Below are 24,353 nucleotides of genomic sequence, written 5' to 3' on the forward strand. Positions count from 1 at the left end.
GTATATACACGGCCACTCCACCACCATTCCTATTTCTGTCTTTTCGAACAAGGTTAAAATTATCAATATTTAGTTCACTGTCAAAAATAGAATCATCAAGGAATGTTTCATTTAATGCAAGAAGATGAATATCGTTACTATGTAAAAACAATTTGATTTCATCTATATTACGGAGAAGACTCCGGACATTAAGATGAGCAAATTTAAGGCTTTTTCCTTTCAAACAGTCAACATTTAAAGGATTTTGAACATTCATTACATGGGTGGAATCATAATCAGATATATCATGAACATTTTGAATATCATTTAAAAAGTCATCATCAATACCAAAGAAGGGTAAGTGGTTAAAAAGACATTTCGAACATTCCCAATTAAAGAAATGGTAAGAAGGATCGTTGTAAGTTTTAATACTTATATCAGTGCAACATATATGAACCCACTTTTTACACTTTGTGCACTGTAATGCCCTATGGTTATTTTTTACAATTTTAAGGCAACTTACACATGAAAAGGTCCTAACCATTTAACAATGCAAATATATATATATATCTAAAGTAACTTAAAAACAACAACAACAAATTACAGGATTAATTGGATTTTAATACAATTAAAGAAGAATGCACCAATGCATAAAAAGTCATTAGTTATACTGAATTAAGCATGACAATCATTCGGAAAAGGATTTATATCAAGTCCAATTCACTCTCTTCTTTGATGACACGTTTAATAGTCTTTCCTCCACTCGCTGGGAGGAGAGCTATAATTCGTCCGTCGGAAGTCCAGGCAGCTAGGACTTTTGTCATAGCCTTAGTCTTTTTCAGAAGCTCTGCATTTTGCTTCGTTAGATCTTCGTCGATTCCTAGTTTTTTTCCTTTGAGGTTACGACGTTTTGATAGAATGAGACTACGAGTCCGATAGGAGACGAACTTTGCTATTATGACCCGTGGCCTAGTCAAAGACTTGCTGCTGCGAGTCACTCTACTTGATTGCGAGTCTGACGATTTCTTTGTGCTCAGACGATGTGATCTTTCAATGTCATCCTTGGGTATTGAGAGATTCAAATTTTCACGAGCAAGTCTGCAGATAAGGTCATCGGTGTCCTCTCCTTCGGATTCGGGGATGCCATAAAAACGTAGACAATTACGCCGACTGTATTGTTCTTGGTCATTCGCTGTCCGTTGAAGCATACGAAGAGATTCACGTTGACCGTCGATGGTGTTTGATAGGGTAGCGATCTCTTTGTCCTTAGTTGCAAGCTTACTTTCGAGGTCCAGTAATCTTCCTTCGCTCTCTTCAATTCTGCCGATGATCTTGTTAAATGCATCTTCAACGGCTTCACGCACTACCTGGCGAATTGTATTGAGAAACTTATCACCATTCATGTAGCTCTTAATTGCATCGTCGGTAATCGATTCGATTTTCTTTTGGGTCAAACCTTCTGGCATGTTGATAGGTGATTGTGAAGTAAAACTGTAAATAGAAGCTGTTGGACCCTGGGTTTCAAATCTGCACAGTGTATAGGCCTTCTGTACGATAAGTGTTGTAACAGGCCAAAAAGTTCATAAAAGTTAATAAAGGTATAGAAAAATGTAGAATACTGGCTCAGGTTAAGCAATGCGTTTTGACGAAAAGTATATAGGATGGCAAGATATGACACGATGATAACATTCACATTGCGATAAGTAGTGCAATACTTGTATAGTGAAGAATATCAATAAAGAATGATAACTTTCACTTTGCGATAAATCAATGTAGTATAATGACGAATATCAATAAAGAATGAAGTCCATACTCCAAAGAACGGTGATATATAAATCGGAGATAATCAGATGGTGTAGAATATATTTTGATGCATTCTCCAAAAATAAAGTATGTCTCGTTAAAGCATGTTGTTAATGAAGTTCAAGACGTGAAAGCCGAAGCATAACAAAAATATTTGTCGAAATCAGAACAATCCACCAAAAGCATCAATGAAATAGTTTCACTTCACAAAAATACTCCAGATATATTAAAGATGATTATAAAACACAAAATAAACTATCCTGGTCTCAAGATGCATATCAGGAAAGGTGATTTTCGACGATTTTTAATTCCAAATTCTGACAACTCTTGAATATACGTCTTGCTCGAACGGGGCGCCCTCTAGTCATTTGTCAAGTAAATTCATAAAAAATCATGCATAGAACTGTTTCACCGAAATAATCCATATCTTTAAATTATCATGGCTTTTTTACTCCTTGTCCAATTTTGATTTTTTTAAATATATATTTTTACAAACTTATTGCATGTGATAGATTTAACTTAAATGGCTATGTTACATACAAATGTGTAACATAGCCCGTCCGCACCTACTTAGATAGTCCGTCGCTACATACAAGTATGAAACGACGGACTATCTAAGTAGGTGCAGATCTAGTTGATAGCCTAGGCAGACATAAGTTAGATCTTAAAAAGGCCGTCAAAGGCCCGGACAAATACCGCGAATCGCTTCAGCAGTCGCATGTAATTTGAAGTTCCTAAAAATAAATACGCAACACAAAATTCACATTCAAGTGTTAAGTTGCCATATTCCTCGCATCACAATTATCAATGAATCTAACAAAACAACTCAATCTGCAACATAATTCAACTTACCTTCATGAGTTTGAGCCAGGGGAATTAAATCCAATCAACATATATCCGAACCCGCCACCAAATATATCGAGCAAATATCCACTGTTCTGAAAAATAAAAATGCGCCTGACATTTTTTTATTTCCCACGGGTTGTTTGTTTTGTTTTTCCTCGCGACGCGCGCCAGACAAAAGTTTGATGACACGCGTATTTAAATGACGTCCTAGCGCATTTATTGTCTCTCACCAATAGTCTGGTTATCGCGCGACGCCACACATATACGAATGATGTAATTGCAGAAGTAAACAATAAAATCAAATCAAATTTCAACTTTTGTGATGACTTAAGATATGTGGCAGTATTATATGTATAGTTACACGTACACTGTGAAACACGTTGCAACTGTGAGGGAGGTATATGTTCACCAGTTTATATATATATATATATATATATATATATATATATATATATATATATATATATATATATATATATATATGTATATATATATATATGTGTGTGTGTGTGTGTGTGTGTGTACATACATATTTGTGGCTTATACATAGTAACAACACTCAAGTCGCTACATATTAGACAAACATTCACAATAACATCATCAAAATTAACATATATATATGAGGGGGAAAATATGTAATTCTCTAATATGATTATGAAAATAGGTATTATTTGACACTTGATTGGAATGTCTTAAGAGTGTTCATATTCCTGATAGTACTTGACAGTCTATTCCACATAATTTGGGCCACATAGCTACAAACCATAATGCCTGGTCCGGCTACGCGGAATAGTGGCCCTGCTTCACGACAAGAAGATCCTTGATGTAATTAGGTGCTGTGTCTTGTAGAGCTTTGAACACTAATGTGAGGATTTTGTATTCAATACTTCTCGACACAGGAAGCCAGTGGAGTTCTTTTAGGGTTGGGGTAATATGTTCGTATTTGCCCAATTTTTAAGAACTCGGACAGCGTTGTTGAGTATTCTTTGTAGTCTTGAGGCCGAAGACTGTGGGAGACCAGCAAGCAGGGCATTACAGCAGTCCACCCACGGCGTGGCAGAGAAGAATCTGCGAATCTTTCCTATGTTTCGCAAGTGATAGAAAGCATCTTTGCAGGTAGACGAAATATGTGCATCCATGTTCAAAGACATGTCAAAAATTACAGCCAAATCTCGAACAGTATTAGAAACAGGCAGAACATCTCCATTCATTGTAAGTTCTTCGAGGTCGAAAGTGGATTATGTATAATTATGTACATTATATGAAGAGTTTAGTTGCAAAAGGGGCTAGGTCCACCTTGGACCATTCCGAGAAAAAAACATATATTTATTCTCACTTATTGCAATACTAAACTGTCATGATGTACTACCCTAACATGTGAACATAGAATTGGGTAATAAAGGAATCTACCTGTCTTCAAGGATATTCTATATATTTAAAAAAAAAATATATTGTTGTGGACCTAACCCCTTTTGCAAGTAAACTGAAGTGAATCCAATCTCTTTTGATTAAAAAAGTGATTTTTCTTTGCCACTTTCATTCACGTTTTCATTTTAATTTAAAAAATTTTCTTTGGTATCATTAGAGTGACTAAAAATTTAGAGATTTAGAGAAGAAAACAATCAAATTTATGAAAAATGGACCTAACCCCTTTTGACAAATGAGTTCTTCAGAATATTTTGGTTGCAAAAGGGGTTAGGTCAACTCCAAATTGGGTATAAAAGAAATCTACCTCTCTTCATATTTTTAAAGATATTCTTTTCCAAATAAAAAAAATTGTGTGGACCTAACTAACCACTTTTGCAACTAGTCTGAAATGGACGTAACTCCTTTTGAAAAAAAAAAGTGATTTTTGTTTGCCATTTTAGTTCACTTTTTAATAGGAATGTCAACTTTTCTTTGGTATCATCTTATAGAGCTACTAAAAATCTATACATTTAGACATAAAAATCAAATTTGATGAAAAATGGACCTAACCCCTCTTGCAAGTGAGCTCTTCATATGTATATTATCCTTGTGATTATACTAATGACAGATGTTTGTAATGTTGACAATGATGTAAATAAAATGCATCTGCTCCCCAAACAAGCCGCCATGCCACGGTTGGATCAAAGTTATTGCTTAGATACATTCCATGTATGAGACAAATTATACAAAATGTGAGAAATTATACATGAACAACAGCTTTGGCAACTCTTTATGTTGTGAGAGAACGAGAACAATGGTAGTCATTTTGGTCAGATGCATAACAAGTAGCAATTACTGACAAGCCAAAACTTTAAACGCGACTGTTTTAGAATGACAAAAAAAACGAAAAGGCCCTCTTTTGTATAAGGCCGACGATAAAAATCATTAAAAACCGCAAACGCCCTGATCAAGCAAACGCTCAAGCTGCTCTGACCTGCTGACGGAGCTTGAAAAAAACGAGCAAGTGCTTACAAGCGAAATGTTCACTTTATGCATACTTTTTGATCAATAGCTTAATTATTTTAATCTCCAGGGGAATGCTAGCAGTCAGTTAGAGATTGCTTGAACTTACTAGCAAAAACATTTGCTCGTTCATTTTTATGCATACGGAATCAAGCAAAAGCCCAGCAAAAGCAGTTGCTACTTAATACATCTGACCCATTATCATGTGATCTGAAAGGAAAAATGTTCTCCCAACTCATGATCGCCCATAATTGATTACGTTCCATAATTGTGCAAGTTCAATCGATTCAACTTTCAGATCCAAATAAATTTCATAGTACAAATTAACATATCATTCATGATTGCTCATACTTATTTTTCAAGGCTCAAGAAATTGACCACAATGTGACAGTTTTAACATTGTTATTTGAAAATGGCCAGAAAGAGACGAAGAAGGGAGGAAATTTTAATCATCATTGAATAAGAGCTGCAGCCTACATGCAAAAATTAATTGCATGGGAGAACAATACACACGCCTATATGGATACCGTTGCCAAAACCACCACCCCCATCTCTCTCTCTCTCTCTCTCTCTCTCACTCTCTCTCTCTCTCCCTCTCTGCCTTTTCGATACTCACCGAGCCATCGTCATCTCTGCTATTGTGACAATGGAGACTATGGAGGTTTTGCCTGAAATGGCGTTTCTAGAGCATCAAAGCACAATTCATGCAATATTGATGCGTATTTTCATTAATTAGCAGCGTACTCGCTCTTCGTTTCACCTCATTGGCTCGCCGATTGTTCGGGTTTTTGAGGAACAAATTATCCCCGAACGAGTACCTTGGGTCCGTACTGATGATCTACCGTAGGCCTATATCCGTATACTGTTACACCCATGTAATATCTATTTCGCCATTATTCTATAATAAGCGAATGGTTGCATATTCGTAAGTGTCCACCCAGAAACTTTTTATTGGAAAATCTATTGTCATGTAGTTATTTTTATTAATCACTACATACATATAGTCTAGATAGCACAATGTATATACACTCTAAAAAGTGAAGTGCTGATTTAGCTCTTAAAGAGCGTGTATAGTGACTGCACTTCGGAGTGCTGATTTGTCTAGTTCAAATTTGAACTAGACTTTGGGGGAAACGACTTATATATATATGGAAAGCCAATAAAGTCATCCTTCAAATGACACCAAAATGTTGGAAAACTATTCATGCTTGAGTGAGCACTGCCCACTTAAACAAAGGGTATGAAAATTAGGGTGGGCAGGAATTAGCCTTTCGGTTTCTTTCAGTTTTTGAGAGGCGAGTCCCTTGGAACTTGCAAACTTGAGGGTGTTGTGATGAATCAATGGTCATTCATTAACAATCTAAATTGTTAGAGCAAATTTCATGAATTATCAAACTGAAATTCCATGCATAATTAACCCCCCCTTGTATATCCTATACCCAAACCCTTGGATTATAATTTGTGTTGAAGCTTGATTATATAATGGGTGCACACCCAAGGGTTGAGGGTTGGAAATGTTGAAATCATCACAGAGTTGAGATCTACATCTACGTACGTTACGATATTCTTTACAACTCTAGATGTGATACTGCTGGAGATCGATTATTATTAAAGTTTCTTGATAATATTGTACATGCCCGATCTATTCCTTCGTCTTCGTTTCTTATCGCACGCCATATCAAACCATTTCTCACTGTAATGTGCTATATCAACCCTTCGCTCGCCTTCGGCTACAGAAAGAGATGAACTGTAAAATCGATATCCCCCGCATATCCCTCGAAGCGCGAGCTGAGTTTTAAAAATATTTTTTAGTTATCATGAAAAAGATGAGTATGAAATTAATAAAAGTTTAAAGCGTAATATAAATATTTCTCGTACATTGACCTTTAAACGTTTAAGCGCCATTTTATCCTCTTTAAACGGGGTTATGTACATGTATTCTATTAAACGGCCAATGCGTGCGTTTAGAGGAGTGAGTATAATTTCCCTAAACAAATTATTTCATTAAATTGTTAAAAACGATATTGTTCATGTATTTAATTTCACCTTTTGCTACTTTACATATCTTTTTACCCTCCTATTCTCATTCTTTTTGGTCCAATTGATCAGGAGAGAGCACGTGCCCCCTTGCCCTTTTTAATTGCTCCATTGTTACCAAGGCAACGTTACACCGTTTCTCTATCCTGTGATAGGATTGGAGCTCAGCAATGCCACTATGTTCACTTCTTCCATCCACTGGATAACCTACATTTTATAACTGCTATAGCACTTGCCATAGGGATAGGGTGTGGTCTCGTTTTAAAGATACCCCTAACCTATATTTAACTCTCTGGAACGGATAAAAACTATATATGTATATTTTTTTTACAATATAAAACGACACTGCAATATTCCATCATGTCCAGGACTATAAAACCATTGGTTGTCTGTATGTTTGTTGCAACATCACTTTTGATCATATTCGTCGTCAGAGGTAAGTAAATATTTTCAACCTACCCGTCGTTATTTACATGATTTAGAAAAACCCTTTTTTGTACTTTTTAGTGAAATTATTCAAAGGAAGAGCATGATCAATTCAATGCTTATATTTTATGTTTTTTGTTTATTTTTTATATAATTGTATTGTAATTTATATTTTCATCGGGGATGTAATCTTGTACGGGGTTTTCAAACCTTTCAGTGTATCCCTTGAAATGTTTTACATGTGTGTTTTACTCGTACGTAAATAAAAATGTTATTTCATTCAACCATAAAAAAAACTAGCAAATCTAGCATAATATAATGTATAATTTATCAAACAAAATTGCTAGTTTACCCTTGAAGTCGGATCTCGAGGCAAAGGGCCAAAACATAAAAAGATTCAACGTACTAATTTAATTCAAAATGATTTATTTCATTTCAAATAAAATGGTCGTAAATAATTATAATGTCATTTGCAAAAGAAACATACAAGCAATATGAATTGAGGTCGGAACAATTTATGATAGTTTTTATAACTAAAACAAAATATGATGTAAATGCATATTATTAATAACATTATAAAGATCATAAAAAATGGAGGGATCCACTAAAAAAGCAAAGGCTTGTAGTGTGAACATTTAGAAAATGATAATAAAATAGTAGGCCTAAGTAGTTCTCATTAACTTGAGAAATAGACCCATCACCTACTTTCTCATGTATATTGCATGTTTTTGTTTTTAATTTGTAATCAAGAACAATCTGTAAACTTATCTCCAAAGCTTTTTGTAAATACTAGATGATAAATCAGGGGAAGGGTGTGGGTGCAGGGATAGGGGCGCCAAGAGGCCCTAGATACCCTTCCTCAAAACAAACCCTTTCTTTTATACAATATTCACTTTTTGTCCTTTATCGATCTCCCCCCCCCCTTTTATTTTTTTTTAAATCCATAGCTGTGCACTTTCCCCCTGCCTTAAATGCCCCGATTCAACATTAATGTCAAATGGTTCAAGATACATGACAAATTAAAGGTTTGCGGCTAGATCTATCATAAAGTGTGTTTAATATTACAATTTGATCCCCGAATCCCCATCTCATTGCAGTTACATGTGTACCGTCAATACAGTAACCATTATAAGCTTTTGTTGTCATGGTTCTGTTAAGTTGTATGTAGTAGTAGTAGAAATAATAGTAATAGTAGTGGTAGTAATAGTAGTAGTAGTAGTAGTAGTAGTAGTAGTAGTAGTAGTAGTAGTAGTTGTTGTAGTAGTTTCAGTAGTAGTAGTAGTAGTAGTAGTAGTAGTAGTAGTAGTAGTAGTAGTAGTAGTGGTAGACAGTATAGTAGTAGAAGTAGTAGTAATCGTAGAAGTGTAAGCGCTTGTATTAACAAGCCTCCGATAACAAGGGTCAATTCTCCTGGGATTAAAGAAACACAATGCTGAATGATTATTCTCCGAATTTATTCCCTTCTTTCAGATAATTATAATTGGTATCTAACAGCTAAAAGTACATCCATTAAGAAATGGACACGAATGTCAACGGGTACGACTCAAAATACTGTTTCCAAGGATACAACTAAAAATGTGAGTATATTTCAACCTCTTTCTCCCTCTCTCTCTGTTTAACCCCCCCCCCCCTCCCTTCTCTCTCTCCGACACACAAACACAAACATATACCCTCTTTTTCCTACTAACAAAAAATGTCCATGGGCCAATTCGTAAAGTTACCTTACTTTGGACTATACTACAAATAAACTAAGAACGAAGTTAGGTAGGCGACGTTGGTATTTTGTAACTTCTTACAAACTTTTTTTAATTTGCTAATGCAGTAAAAACGAAATTTCTTCATTTGATTCCATACAGTGACCGTCGCCGATCTTGTAGCCCTCTCTTTGGGAAACAGAGCTGGTTGAATTCCATGTTATTACATACGGGATTTTTCGGAAGGCCACCTAGTCCAGCTCGATTTTTTATTTATTTACTTTTTGGGGGGGGGCTGATTTATAAACAAGGGGACGTTTGTCGTCTAGGTTCGCTTCCGTTACTTCATGGGCTGATCCAGCGTTCACCAATATGGGGCCGGAAAAATATTTTCATCCAATTTTTCCCCTATCGGCCGCTAAAAGTTAAATAAAGATGGAAGTTTTAATTACATCTCAACTTTATTCTTACAATAAAAATTAAAAGGTTAGATGCGTTAAAAGTAGCAATTGCTTACAAGCAATATTATTGCTTTAAGCAAAAGCAATTGCCAGCCAGACAAAAGATCGAGCCTGAGAAATTGATTTTACCTTTTACTTTTGCTTAAACCATTTCCTTGCCTTCAGACAGCATTAGCTACGCACTAAAATTTGTTTGAACCCAAAATGAAACATTTGCAACAACCTCTTCTGTGTAATGGGGCACTCTTAGTGGAAGAGGGTGCAAAAATGCATCTTTTATCATTAAGGGCACCCAGAATGCAAGGGTGTTAAAACGCACCTTTTGTCATTAAGTGCACCAAGAAATGTAAGGGTGTGAGAATGAACTTTGTATCATTGAATGCACCAAGAAATGCTAGTTTGCACCCTACAAGGTGCAAAGTTTCAACTTTTACAGTGCATAATACTTGGCATTAAAAAATGTTCAAATGTGCACCTTTATTTTTATCATATGGTTCATCTCTTCACCCTCTTAGGGTGTTCAAAATAGCTGCACCCTTAATAACTGAGCATAATTCCACCCATTAGCACCCCTTGGAGTGCTGCTATATGACCGACCCCTTGCCTTAAAATTTGAACCCCTAAAGGCAACGTCACGCTGGTGCTAACATGACCAGCTGCAAAACAAAGGCGGGAGTCGGGGGCAAAGGGGTTTCCTGACATGGCAATGCAAAGTATACCGTGATATATTCATGAAATTTTCATTGTTGTGCTTGGTAGATTATAGCTAGTTTCCGACTAATTAGTTTCACTTTTATATTTTCAGTTGGCATGATTGATTGACGTTATGTAAAACACCTTTTCCCCTTAGACGTGATGTCAAACTGTTTTTCTAACATGTTTCTTATTAATTGATTTTGTTTGCATTTACCAGAGGAAAATACATTTAATGATCAAGTAAATGCTAGAAGGCAGTTGGCAATTGCTTAAACTTACTTGTAAAAGCATTTGCTAGCTAGCAATTGCTCATTTTTATGCATGTGGAATCGAGCGAAAGTCAAGTAAAAGCCTAACAAACTCAACTGAGACACTGGATCTCGTAAACAGAAATAAATAAGGCGAGCGCGAGCTCAATTCATTTTTTCATACTTGAAAATTTTATATTCTGAGCACGATGAAGGCTAATATCGAAACCCGCTAATTAGATTTTTACTTCGCAAAATGACTAGCTAACAAAAGTTGAATATGCATGAAGCTTGCATTTTTGCTTTGTAGATATAGACTTTTGATTAATTAGTTGGGCAAACCCATTAAATATTCAACCTGTTTCTTTTGCATGTCCAACCTCCATTTTTCTCAATTCTTACTTCATAAGCTGACCAACCTACAGACTGTCAAAAGAACAAACAAATCAGAGACAGAAAAAATCCACGGAGGCCCCACGAATAGGGGGTCGGACGTACATATATTATGGAATTGCCAAGTTTCAATGTTACAGTTTTAGATTGAGTTGGGGTCTTTAAATCAAGCTTATTTTATTTGCATTTCACTCCAGATATCCAAACCTCTCTCTGTCAAAGATATTCAGCAACAGCGTTACTCAAATCTTCTAGAGGCATGTGAGCGTTTAAACTCCAAGGAACGTCGAGACACCATCGATGGCCTGACCGCTGATATCTTAAAGAAAATGAATCACATTTTCGTGTTAGACAAATTAAAAACTCTTTACTGTTATATACCCAAAGTTGGCTGCACAACGATGAAACGAATGCTGCTCTTGCTTAATGGTAATATCAATTCAACCAACATAGACCATGAAACGGTTCATATACTTGCCGAAAGGCACTTTCCATCATTGAGTAAGTTCAGTCTGGAAGATTCAAAAGAGAAAATAAAATCTTACCGAAAACTGATATTTGTTCGCGAACCGTTTTCACGTATTCTCTCAGCATATCGCGATAAGCTGGATTCAAATGGAGCCTTCAGGAATGAATACTGGTCTCGTATAATCAACGGGCATGCGAAGCCAGGGGTCTCGAGAAATAAAGATGTCAACATCACATTCGGCAGTTTTGTCAATTACGTCGGTAATCCATCGCATACGCTAGCTCTTCCACAAGAAGAGCATTGGCGGGAGTTTCATCGTCTTTGCCATCCATGCAAGGTTTCTTACGATGTCATTGGACATTTTGAAACCTTCTACGAAGATGTGCGCGAAGGACTCCAGGAAATAGCGAAAGGTGTTGATGTAGAAATACCCAAGTCATCGAATCCTACTAAAAGCAGTAGATCGGAAGTCTTGGTGAAGTACTATTCTCAAGTTAGTTCGTCACAGTTAGAATCTCTCTACCAGAGGCTGGCGACAGATATAGAAATATTTGACTACCGAGTTCCATCCTTCATTGCTGGTCGTATCAACACATCACGTTCCAACATGTAAGAATGAATTGTCTTTTTATTATGTGTGTTAGGGTTCTCGCACTATGAAATTCAAACCAGTTGAAGGAATCATCGTAAAAAATAGAGAATTTAAAATACTTCGTTGTATAGAGATGGTTTCTTTGTTCGCTCAACTTACTGGACTTAAACTAAATTCACAAAAAAACCCGACATTATCTTTTGGGGTAACCTGAAAAAGTCAGTAATAGTCATTGAAGTAGAAGTAAACCTGATAAAGGATACTTAATTTCGTTATCTTGGTACAGATCCTGGATTTCAATTTGGATAGAATTTTTGAATAAATTAAAAAGACAGATTATTTCATGCTCAAAGAGAAATCTTACTACTTTGGGGAGAATAAATGTGGCTAGATATATTTTATTGCCACAACTTAACCATCTTTTTCTGTCAATCCCCAGTTCGTCTGCTCAACAAATGAAAAAAAAAATAAATTCAATTCTTATGAAATGGTAAACCAGACAAAGTTAGTTTGGAACAAATAATTGGTTCATATACGAAGAAGGGGGCTTGAAAATGATATATATAGAATTTTAACAAAGCATTAGAGTTAACATGGTTGAGAAGATTTCTTTGAAGAAAATGGAATGACGTTGAAAGTTTATCGGAATCTGTTTTAGGACAGCCTTTCCACCTATTTTATGGAGACGAATATTTTCATAGCATATCAAAAAAATTAATAATTCATTTTGGAAATATTTTTGATGCTGTTTTATATATTTAAGAAATCTGAAAAAAATAATTGGTTAGCGAAACTTTTATGTAAAAGAGGTAAATACAAATAGATTGAAAGTCTGTTTAATTTAAAAAAATATGACAATATAGGTGTAGATTTATTAATGATTTAATAGATCAAGAATGAAATAATCATATCTTTAAGCCAATGTGAATCAATTTTAAGGTTGATTTTTTGGTATGTCAATATGTCGGGCTCTGATATGTATATTTAATCGAAACTTCCTAAACCATGTAAACCTAAGTCATAGAATATGTGAGCCTGTTGTTATGCCTTTTATTTCTTCTATAATGCATGATAAAAAGGGATATTAAATATATAAAAACTGATAGGAAAAAAAAGACTTTGTCAAAACTATTGCAACAAAATGGGAAATGAATTCAAACCTCTTAGACCACACTATAATACCCGATTTCAATAGGATGATTTTCAGATTCACAATGGACATTAGGCTGAAATATTACCAATACAAGGTTTTCAATCGAATTGTGTTTTTAAAAATTACAGATGCTGATTATTGTACATTTTTTATACTGTGAAAAAACAATTGACCACTTTTGTTTACTTTTTTCTTTTGTCATTTTAGAAGAAATATTTTGAGTAAAGTGGAGTCGTGGATATCATCTCCTATTACTTCTACTCCACAGAAAATCGTTTGGATACAAAGAACAGCTAAAAGGTGTTTTCAAGTGTATTATTGTTTCAGTAAAACAACAACTATTTTTTCGAGGCTGAACAAGACCAAGCCCGATTTTTATAAAGATACAAAATTCAATTGAAACACATTATTTCGATAAATGTTACATTTATGATATGAATGGGAAAAGAACAAATCATTGCAAAATTAAGTATCTAGCTTTTGTTTGTATAATTCACCTAATAATTTTACTTTTGTAAATGTGTAAGTTTTCTTTTATTGTAAATGAAATTGCCCATCGGACAAAAATATATTTAAAAAAAAGTAACTACAAATTGAAAATTGAAATTTCTATTCGTGTTTAGTTCACACCGTCAATTGTTTTAACTGATAACATTTGCCTGAAATGTTTCATCTCTTATATAGATACTTTGTTTGCGCTTTTGCCTAACAAAATATTACACATGGTTAAGCTTTGATCTTGATAGTCCCTACGAATTTCGAAAGCTGCCAAATATTGGTGATGGTTTTCAAGATATACTCCTTTACACATTTTAGAATCGACGACCGTGCACTTAACGTTATATTTTTGCCTGACATAGTGCTTCACGTTGAACTCGATAGGACTACGAGAACGTGCAATGAACGATATGAACCAATGGCTATTTTATATGCTCATTCCGAGCAGACTTTCAAGGCTTACAAGATTTTAAAATTCTATTGCGTTTATGATTATGAAACCGGCTTCTTGTGTGTGTGAATGCTATTGATATTTTTTACCATATTTGAATTACAATTTCACACTTGATCAATGAAAAAATATTTATACCTTTGTTTACGAGGCCGCCGTCATCATCAAGCCTTATCGCTCACGATGGCGGTCTCCTGCATTCTTTTACTCGGTCATTTTGTTTTATTGAGTAATACATTAGAATGCAATGCTTATACTGTAACTGTATTATACCTTTGTTATTTATTTACATGTGTACATATTACCTTGTAAACCTATATCTGATACATTGAATGCAGGAATAAAAGCAATCAATCAATATTCATTTAGTTTTTAGAATGGTAACGTACATTCTCATACAATCGGAGACAGCAATAACATGTACATTGGCAGAGCAGGAACAAATATTTTCTATCACCAACAGTTAATGTACAATTTATTACCTGATAAGTAGTTGATCACTTAATTATTTATCTCTGCAACATAGCTTGGCTGTAAATTAGTTGGGTTCGTTTATGATATGTTTGCCTTTTCTACTGCCTCTCAGGAACCTCTATGTTTTATTGTATATATATTGGTGTGTGATTTTTTTTATCTGTACTATTTTTCGTATATGTTTTACTCGTATGCTAAGAAGAATTGAGTGAAAAGAGTTGTTTTATGTCATGTTTATTTCTCATAAACCATTGTATGAATTGAAATTTTCTCTGCCATTTCCTTTGTACTGTTCATCGTATTGCATTTATGTTTATAGGCGTATCCCGCGCCACAAGCCTCTGCTTTTAGGGTATACGTCTTTGTCCTCAAACTTAACATGTACATTTTTATATTCTCCATAACAAACTGATTTTTGTATGAATTTATGGTTACGAAAAATATAGAAATTGTGAAATGGAAGAAAACAAATATTTATTTGACTTGAATTGAATAAATCTAAATACACTGTAGTGTTAAGCATCCCACTAGAATTGCTATCGACCACCGTATTGTTCTAATCGAGATTATCATCCGATTGTGCATGTTTACTGGTCATGCAAGTGGAAGGCACTCGAAAATAGCGAAATATTTTTTTATTGGGATGAGCTTTGGATGGACAACCATGACAACTGAGCTTTCGTGTGACAATCGGCGGCCTAACTCCCGAGCGAAGCCATGTGCATTTTATTTGGCGGGATGTGGTTGAGTGAGCGAAGCAATTTACTGGCGAAAATGTGTGAAATGGGCATTAGTGCATCCAAACAAGAAGATTTAGAAAAGAGAGTGACAACAAAAGATGAATCAATTCATGTTGCTTCCGATTTTTAAAGAAGCACAAAAAATGCACATGTGCACTGTAGTCTTTGGTTAGTCTGCTATGCAGACTCTGAATGGCTCGTGAGGTAGGATCTCCTACTGGTTTGCGAAGCAAACCAGCCTGAAAGGCGAGCGAAGCGAGCCATTTCAGCCTCAGTAGACCTAGTCTGCTATGCAGACTCGTTGAATCAGCTGAGGTACACACACTGCAGATGTGGGTCTACATTTGTAGACTAGTCTTCGGTGGCGACCTGTGATGCCGCCAGATTCATGGGAAAACTGAAAAGTGATTTGCGTTGGAAATAGATAATTGAATATTTCCAATTTTATTTGATTACATAATGTGGATAGTATAATACGAAATAGATCTCAAAGCATTTATTATGTCCTAAAATTTGGCGAAATGTGGTATGATAACAATTTCAAAAATTAATGTGATGTACTCTCAGAATATGACAATTTTTAAATCATTTTACAAATTCCCATACACTTATAAATTATAGAAAAGATAAGATTAGTTTCGAGGAATATATTTATCTGTTATGCTGTTATCTGTTATGTGTCTCATGTGGCCTCAGCCACATGAGACACATAACCTATATATATATATATATATATATATATATATATATATATATATATATATATATATATATATATATATATAACAATTCACACAAAAAAAACTTAAAAACTATATACTTAACTACAAATATTTACTCAAGTAAAATCACATTAAATTTAAAAAAGAAATAAAATCACATACAAGCAGAGTATCTATATTAAGTTTAAATCAATTTTAATAACACAACTTTAACATTTACATTAAATCAAAGAATAACATGTCTGGCATATGCTATCATAGCGGCATTAAAATGGCTTTTAAGGGAAAGTGTTGTATGGTTTTCCGTCTCTTAAAACTCATTGGACCAAACTTTCGTTAAGATTGTGTATTGTTAATGGACGAAAGCTTGAGTTGTACACATAAATGCATTTTTGAACGTGTATTATTTAATAGGACATTACAGAGAATCGCAGTACGAACGAAAAGTAAATTGTCATTATTAAAAATTATCTTTTAGTAATTTTATCAAATATCATTTTTGCACGTGAGCCTATGGAGAGGTAAGTAATAAGTGTACTAAACAAAGACGAGCTGTTTTGGCGACTATTGGTGTCACGCGCATAAAACATTCCCATAGACTTGTATATGAAAATGGCACTTTAAAACAAATCATAAAAAATAAACGTGAAAATAGAGGGTCGAATGTTAACTGCCATTGGATAGGATATATATCTGAGATTCAATATCTGACCAGGAAAGGGCATCGGAGCCAGATAATTCTAAAAAATAAATTGCAATATATCGATATTTGTTTGTAATTATAATATATCAAAATAATAAAATAAGATGAGTGGATTACTAACCGATGTAGTATTCCTGTATATAAACTCCATTGTTTACGAAAGTTAACGATCTGTATATTCATTATTTTTTCGCTCGGTATGCAGTAAGTCGCCGAAAATAAAAGAAGAAACAATAAATCATCTCGCCATTAGTTTATGAATAGTTTCTAAAATTATAATGAAGTCAAGACTAAATCTTTGAAGGGAATTTTCTTTTTGTAAAGATGCTTTAGTTTCTATATCGTTTCTAACAGTCTAATAAAGTCACAACTAAAACTTTAAAGGGATTTTTTTTTTAAAGATGCATTAGTTTATATATTGTTTCTAGCAGTCTAATAAAGTCACAACTGGAACTGGAAAGAGAAAGCTGTGGGTCATAGTAATTTAGTTCGCCTTGGGGACACAGGTGGCGCCAAACAAATAGTAATAATAAATAAAGAAAAATAAATATATTAAACAATAAAACAAAATAAAGTAAAAAAAATATGAAAAAAATCACGACAAAGAAAAAAGATGGGGAGAAAACTAAAGGAAATAGGGGAAAGGTCTGATATTATTTTTTGAATATCATGTCAAAATATGACAAATTTGAGTTTTGTTTTTGAAAGGTTAGATGATTGAGAGCACTCACATTCTAATTTTATTGCTGCATATAATCATGATAATGGATATGTGTACATAACTCTGACTAGCACAACATCAATTATATCCCACTTTGAACTTTCGGGACAGATTAGGGGTTGTGAACTCTGATATCCCCCCCCCCCACCGGTTACTCAGAACATAAAATTGTGACTTTTTTCTTAAAGATAAGAAAATAATTGAATAAATCCTGTCACCATTACCTGATATTATTACATGTTTTGTTGACCATTATACATCGATATGGTATAGGTCACCCAGAGAGCGCCACAAGAGTTAATTTCAATTTTCTGACCAATCGAGGTGAAGACATAGGGAATTTTCGAGAAAAAATGTTTAAAGAGGGAGAGTAACGAGGAAAAGAAAAGGGAAAAGAGAGGATAGGAAAAAAATGCACTTAAAAAAAGAGAGAACGGCAAGTCAAATAAAGCTGGAAGCCATTATACCAACACACATCAACAGTTTACACCACGACGCCGAACAAACCCAGAACATAGTAAATGCATTGCAAAATGCAAGTCCGTTCACAATGATCAACTGGGAGGTCTTTGTCGCAAATTGGTGAACCGGAACAACAGTTCCGTCCTAAGTTTCGGGCTGAAGAAAAATTGAAATATGTCGTTTATCCTGAATTCAAAATGAAACTGCTGTTTTGATTCTCCAATTTTTGACAAAGACTTCTAAGTTTCTCTTTGTCATGAGAGGCGTTTGACAATACATTTTGTATGTCTTCAATATCGTTCTGCGTCGCGGTGCTAAAACTCCCAATGACTCAATATCCCCGCGCCTCACAATCATCTCTCAGGGGAACAGCGTTCAATATTGTTACTATGGCCTATAACACGCCATCTACGGCAATACTCGTACAATGATCATGGTAGACAATTTACACATCAATGGATGTCCAACGACATTTGCTCGGGCGACAAAGGCTCAGCTGTGATTTCAACACCTTAATGGAATGACCAACTTCAACCCTTGATTTAAAGGGATGGTTCGGGTTGAAAGTATGGATAGCTTAATAAATAGAGTAGAATTCACTGAGCAAAATGATGAAAATTTCATCAAAATTGGATAACAAGTAACAAAGTTATTGAGTTTTAAAATTTAGCAATATTTTGTGAAAACAGTCATCATGAATATTCATTAGGTGGGCTGGTGTTGTCACATCCCCACTTGTTCTTTTGTATTTTATTATATGAAATTATTTTTTTTCCTCCAAGAACTAGAAAAAATGGTAATGGATTGACAACTGATTTAGTGCATTAGATATTTATTGCTGCAACTTGTTTCTTTATAAGGGAGACATATTATTCACACAAGTATGAAATAATGAAAAAATATGATTTTATGTAATAACATAAGAAAACGGAAAGTGGGGATGTGACACCATCAGCCCACCTCATGAAAATTCATGACGAACGTTTTTACAAATATTGCTAAACTTTAAACTTCAATAACTTTATTATTTGTTATCCGATTTCGATGAAATTTTCGGCGTTTTGCTCAGTGAAATCTACTTTATGTATTAAGATATGAATACTTTCAGCCCGGACCATACCTTTAACATCTAAGCCTAACACAAAACCCTTTTGCAACCCTAACCCTTTATCTTAGACGAAATATAGCCCGGAGCAATTGTTGCAGAAGCAAATGTCATGTCACCTCGTCGGTGCGGGGGGGTGGAATTACCTGAAATTAATTGTTGTTTCCAACATGGCCCTGATGAGCAGAGATGCACGGGGATACACCCCTGGAAATTGTGTATATTATAATGTTTACCATTTGTCTTCGTTAAAAAAAATCACACAGCCTACAGCCACAACCCCCCACCCCCACCCCTTTATCTTAATGACTTTACTTCATTCATCATCATGGTGGGGGGCCACTTCCATTCACGAGTGGATACCATGCGCGACCATGGGGTCTCGAAAATATGGAAGCTTAAAAGTGCCACCGAGATGTTGAGATAATTATCTCGGGAAGTCGACATCTTGACAGCAAAAGATAAGATGACGAGATCCCAGATCTCATCATGTTGACATCTTGTAGAAGAGATGATGAGATGACAAGATCCCAGATCTCATCATGTCGACATCTTTTAGAAGAGATGATGAGATGACAAGATCCCGAATCTCATCATGTCAACGTCTTTTAGAAGAGATGTTGAGATGACAAGATCCCGGATCTCATCATGTCAACATCTTTAAGAAGAGATGATGAGATGACAAGATCCCGGATCTCATCATGTCAACATCTTTTAGAAGAGATGATGAGATGACAAGATCCCGGATATCATCATGTTGACATCTTTTAGAAGAGATGATGAGATGACAAGATTCCGGATCTCGTCATGTCGACATCTTTTAGAAGAAATGGTCAGATGACAAGATCTTCGATCCATGATCATGTCATCTAATCATCTCTTCAACAAGATGTCAACATTATGAGATCCGGGATCTTGTCATCTCATCATCTCTTCTTAAAGATGTTGACATGATGAGATCCAGGATCTTGTCATCTCATCATCTCTTCTACAAGATGTCAACATGATGAGATCCGGGATCTTGTCATCTCATCATCTTTTCTTAAAGATGTTGACATGATGAGATCCAGGATCTTGTCATCTCATCATCTCTTCTTAAAGATGTTGACATGATGAGATCCGGGATCTTGTCATCTCATCATCTCTTCTTAAAGATGTTGACATGATGAGATCCGGGATCTTGTCATCTCATCATCTCTTCTAAAAGATGTTGACATGATGAGATTCGGGATCTTGTCATCTCATCATCTCTTCTAAAAGATGTCGACTTCCCGAGATAATTATCTCAACATCTCGGTGGCACTTTTAAGCTTCCATACGAAAAGCACCCTAAACACGGAATATCAATAATCTGAAAATGCACCCCTTAACAAGTATTGGCGTGTGAAACCCTACCCTTAACAGGTATTGGAAACAAAACGATACTCCTGGCAAATATTCCCTGAAAGGAACCCCTAAACAAGTACAGGAATGTTTTATTGTTAGCTTTTCAGTACACAAAGAGTGGCATAAACAGTATGCAAAACGAGACAGAATTCTTCGATTCGAATTAATGGAGCACCATAAAAAGTAATCATTCCACTGGAATAATTGCAAATACTCATATGTTTGTTTAGCAAGCCTTGTATCAAATCTTGTGAATATACATATGGTAAATCAGATGAAATTTTAGATAAAATATAAACATTGAATCTTCCATGCACAGTAAATCATATCATAAAATATATGAAAATTATGTTTTGTTTTATGTTGTTTGTCTCAAAACTCCATTTTATGAGGCTGGGCACTTTATTCTTCCAGTTTATCATACTAGTAATTCATTATAAATATGAGAATTTTTTTTTCCTCATAATCTATATTAAAAGTAAAGTGATGCGTTTAAAATGCATGTATAGGATCTGACAACTTCGGTATAACAGTCGTTTGGAAACCAGTTTCAATAGCGGTGCCTATCACGGATTATTACATTTGTGTCGCAATTCATGAGATGAATGTACATATTCAGCAGCACAATCAATGTGCAATCAGGTCTGCTTCGCTCAGAAGTACATGGATATTGAAATTGATACCAGGGTTTCTGCAAAACATGTTTAGAAAATGCACAATAGTTCCTGGTATTATACTGTACAGTGTGTCCCACAAAAAGCAAACCAGGCTTGGCGAGTGTTCTTTTTTTAAACAATCGATTCACGATACCTTTACACACTCACAAAACTAAAATGTTCTTCATTTTGTAACAAAATATGAAATGAATAGTTCACTAATTGATAAGCAAGAAAATTTCAAAAATTCCATTTTAAAACGAAATAGCGCAGAAAAATTGGTCAAGATTTATTTCAGATGCAACGACCTTCTGCAAAAATAGGATGGCTCGTTTGCATTTGTTTCATATACATTGTAAAGTTATTTTTTAATGTGTCTATATTAATAGGTGCTGGTGCAGATTAACATACAGTTTCTGCGCAAATCAGCTCAGTATTTATCTATTTTACTTCGCAATGTGCGAACTATTCGCTATGTATGGGGGCGTCGTGGTCGTTACGAATCTCGTCTTTCATTGAGAGGGACGTGCATGGGTTCAAATCTCAGCCACGGCGTGTTTTCCTTCAGCAAGAAATTTATCCACATTGTGTTGCACTCAACCCCGGTGAGGTGAATGGGTACCCGGCAGGATTAGTTCCTTGAATGCACCAAGTGCCTTTAGCAGCTGGAAGCTACAACCTGGGTAATATATAGTGCACCATTATAATAAGAAACTACATGCAGTAGATAAATTGGCACCTAATAGATGCAATATATATCATTATTAAATGTATTTGGTAGCTAATCAAGGCAAGATTCTATTCATGTTATTGTCATGATCGAATCACTTCCTTTTTGTGGGACGCACGGTAGGCTTGTTGCTATTAGATACCACCAAAGTCCAAAGTCCGATTGAATTGAAATATGGATCATTATTTTCAACAGATGGAAATAACGTCCGTGGTAGTCTTAGTCACAGTTAGCTGCCTCACACTGTCGTCTATTGTTGTGGAAACCTTCAATTCAAAACAATGGGGGGAGCGTACGACAAATTAAAAAAGAAATGCGCTTCACGACGAAACACAACCTAGAAGTCTTTAGCCTCTGTCACATGCATGGGATCCTATATAATCGGAGTAAAATTCTATTGTGCATGGGTTAAAATTCAAAAGATGTTTATCTTTTAGGCTGTTCTGGTCGGATGAATTGTCGGTGGAAAGGTCGGAGTAGTGCCCGTCTGGACATAATTACTCCGACCTCCCTCCGACAAAAATCGGCCTACTCCTATTGGTTTCCAGGAGTCCTTTAAAGGAGGACACAAATCAACCCCCCCCCCCCCCCCCCTAGTGGAAGGTGTAACAACAAAAAAGAAGAAAGCCGGAAAGAAAAAAAAGAAAAAGAAAGGAGGAAAATAGAAGAGGAAAAACCAAAACAAGCGGAGATAGACAGGTGAATAAAATATGGTGAGGGGAAAACATTATTCATGTCATATAAAATTTTAGCTCACGCTTCGTGCTCGCATTGTCTGTTCTATGAGATATGCCTACATATCTTGATCAATAGGCTAATATGGAGTTTAACATATCAATTTTTTTAGATCAATATCCAAAACATTTCTCGGGAGTCGAGCTTTCCTTATTTTGTTGGATTTACAAATCATAATGGACGGTCTTTATGGTCTGAATATCAACATTTTCATGTTTTATATGTTAAGGATCAAAAGCTTTGCTCAAACTGTTATATGTTCAGGACAAAATACATCAAATTAAAAAAAAATAGCTCGCGCTTCGAAATAGTTATTTGTATATCTCTTGTTTTATAAGAAAAATGCTAAGAAGCGCCTATATAATATATAATATATTCGTTTGTGTGTGTGGGTGATTAAGAACATTGAAAACTCGATTGTGCCCCCCCCCCCCGCCTTTGAGGAGAGATTTCCGCCTATGTAGGAAATCCATGAGAACAATTTTGATTAATTGTGTGCATTGTCAAATGAGGAAAACTACATTAGCTTTTAGACAAGACTAGCAATAGTATTGAGACTGCGGGCTTTTTCCGTGATGTGACACGCCTATGATCGCAAATGCATAGCTTCTATTTCGCGCCATTGCAACATTCATGACATTATTTGTTTCCAATCTTTGCATGTAGCTCATTGTCGGGCTGCATTCCCTGAACTTTGTGTCACGGTTTGGATGGTACAAGAAAGAAACATTTCACTAGTAAGTGATAATACCATAATGGTCATCTTTCAAGCTCAAGGATCTCATTCTCAATGCCCGGTCTCAACGGTGAATGTTCATTTGATATAAACCTCACAATGGCAGCAACGTCATGGAATGGAGAAATTCTCCCCGATAGTCGTTCTTATTCATACATGCATCGCAAACTCAGACAAGGAATACATAATTCTAAACCTGAAAACGTCGGTGTCAGGCCTCTCAAGTGCACAACATCCATAACTTATCAAGCCATGGTAATCTTCATTATTTCCATGGGATTATTCGGCAAGGCAACGTGTAAGTAGTCAAGCAAGTAAATGGTGGATGAGTATGACGGACCGTTCATGTTGTCATTCCTTCACTCACATGCACGAGCATGTCGAGTAAGTGAATGATTTGTACGTATTTTACCATCTCTTACTCGGGAAAGTGGGCCAAATTGTGGTTTTGGGAACCACTCGTAGATTTGTGTACGCGCACTTGTGTACAAAGTGAATGGAGGTGGAAATAGGGAACCGTGCGTGTGACCATGGTGACTGAATAAAGCGCTGCTGTATGAAGTGAACGGTGGTTCCCTATATTACGATAATGCCGGAAAGTGAGTGATCCGATCAGAGAACTGGAATCGTTGTCGAGATCACCCTCACTGAGCGGGGTCTCGACAACGATTCCAGCTCTCTGGTTAGATTGTTCAATCACTCACACCCCCGAGTAAGAAATGGTAAAATACGTTTAAATTATTCACTCAATCGAATGAGTAAATGAATAACGACTAATGGAATTACTGGCCAGTTATAGGTGAGAGCGCCTAAATCTTGCAAAGTCACTACATCATGTATAATTACGTAAGCATACATTGTGTGATTTCATTGATTTTTCACCTTCATTTGAACAATAAATGTTGAAGATGACAACAAAACAACTTTACAATATACTTATTACTTTTTATCTTTATATGTGTATTTGCAAATTTCAGGCAAGTTCTTCACAAATCCGCTTCTTGTTT

General features: G+C 35.4%; 1 protein-coding gene across 1 annotated transcript; it reads left to right on the forward strand.

Annotated features, from left to right (window-relative positions):
* Positions 1-7,178: 7,178 nt before the first annotated feature.
* LOC121420812 (carbohydrate sulfotransferase 11-like) lies at positions 7,179-13,376 on the forward strand. Its single transcript, XM_041615446.1, has 3 exons — positions 7,179-7,531; positions 8,992-9,098; positions 11,211-13,376. The coding sequence occupies exons 1-3, from the start codon at positions 7,456-7,458 to the stop codon at positions 12,093-12,095; spliced, it is 1,068 nt and encodes a 355-aa protein (XP_041471380.1). The 5' UTR covers positions 7,179-7,455; the 3' UTR covers positions 12,096-13,376.
* The last annotated feature ends 10,977 nt before the right edge of the window (positions 13,377-24,353 follow it).

This window comes from Lytechinus variegatus, chromosome 8 (genome assembly GCF_018143015.1).
Source record: "Lytechinus variegatus isolate NC3 chromosome 8, Lvar_3.0, whole genome shotgun sequence".
NCBI lineage: Eukaryota > Metazoa > Echinodermata > Echinoidea > Temnopleuroida > Toxopneustidae > Lytechinus > Lytechinus variegatus.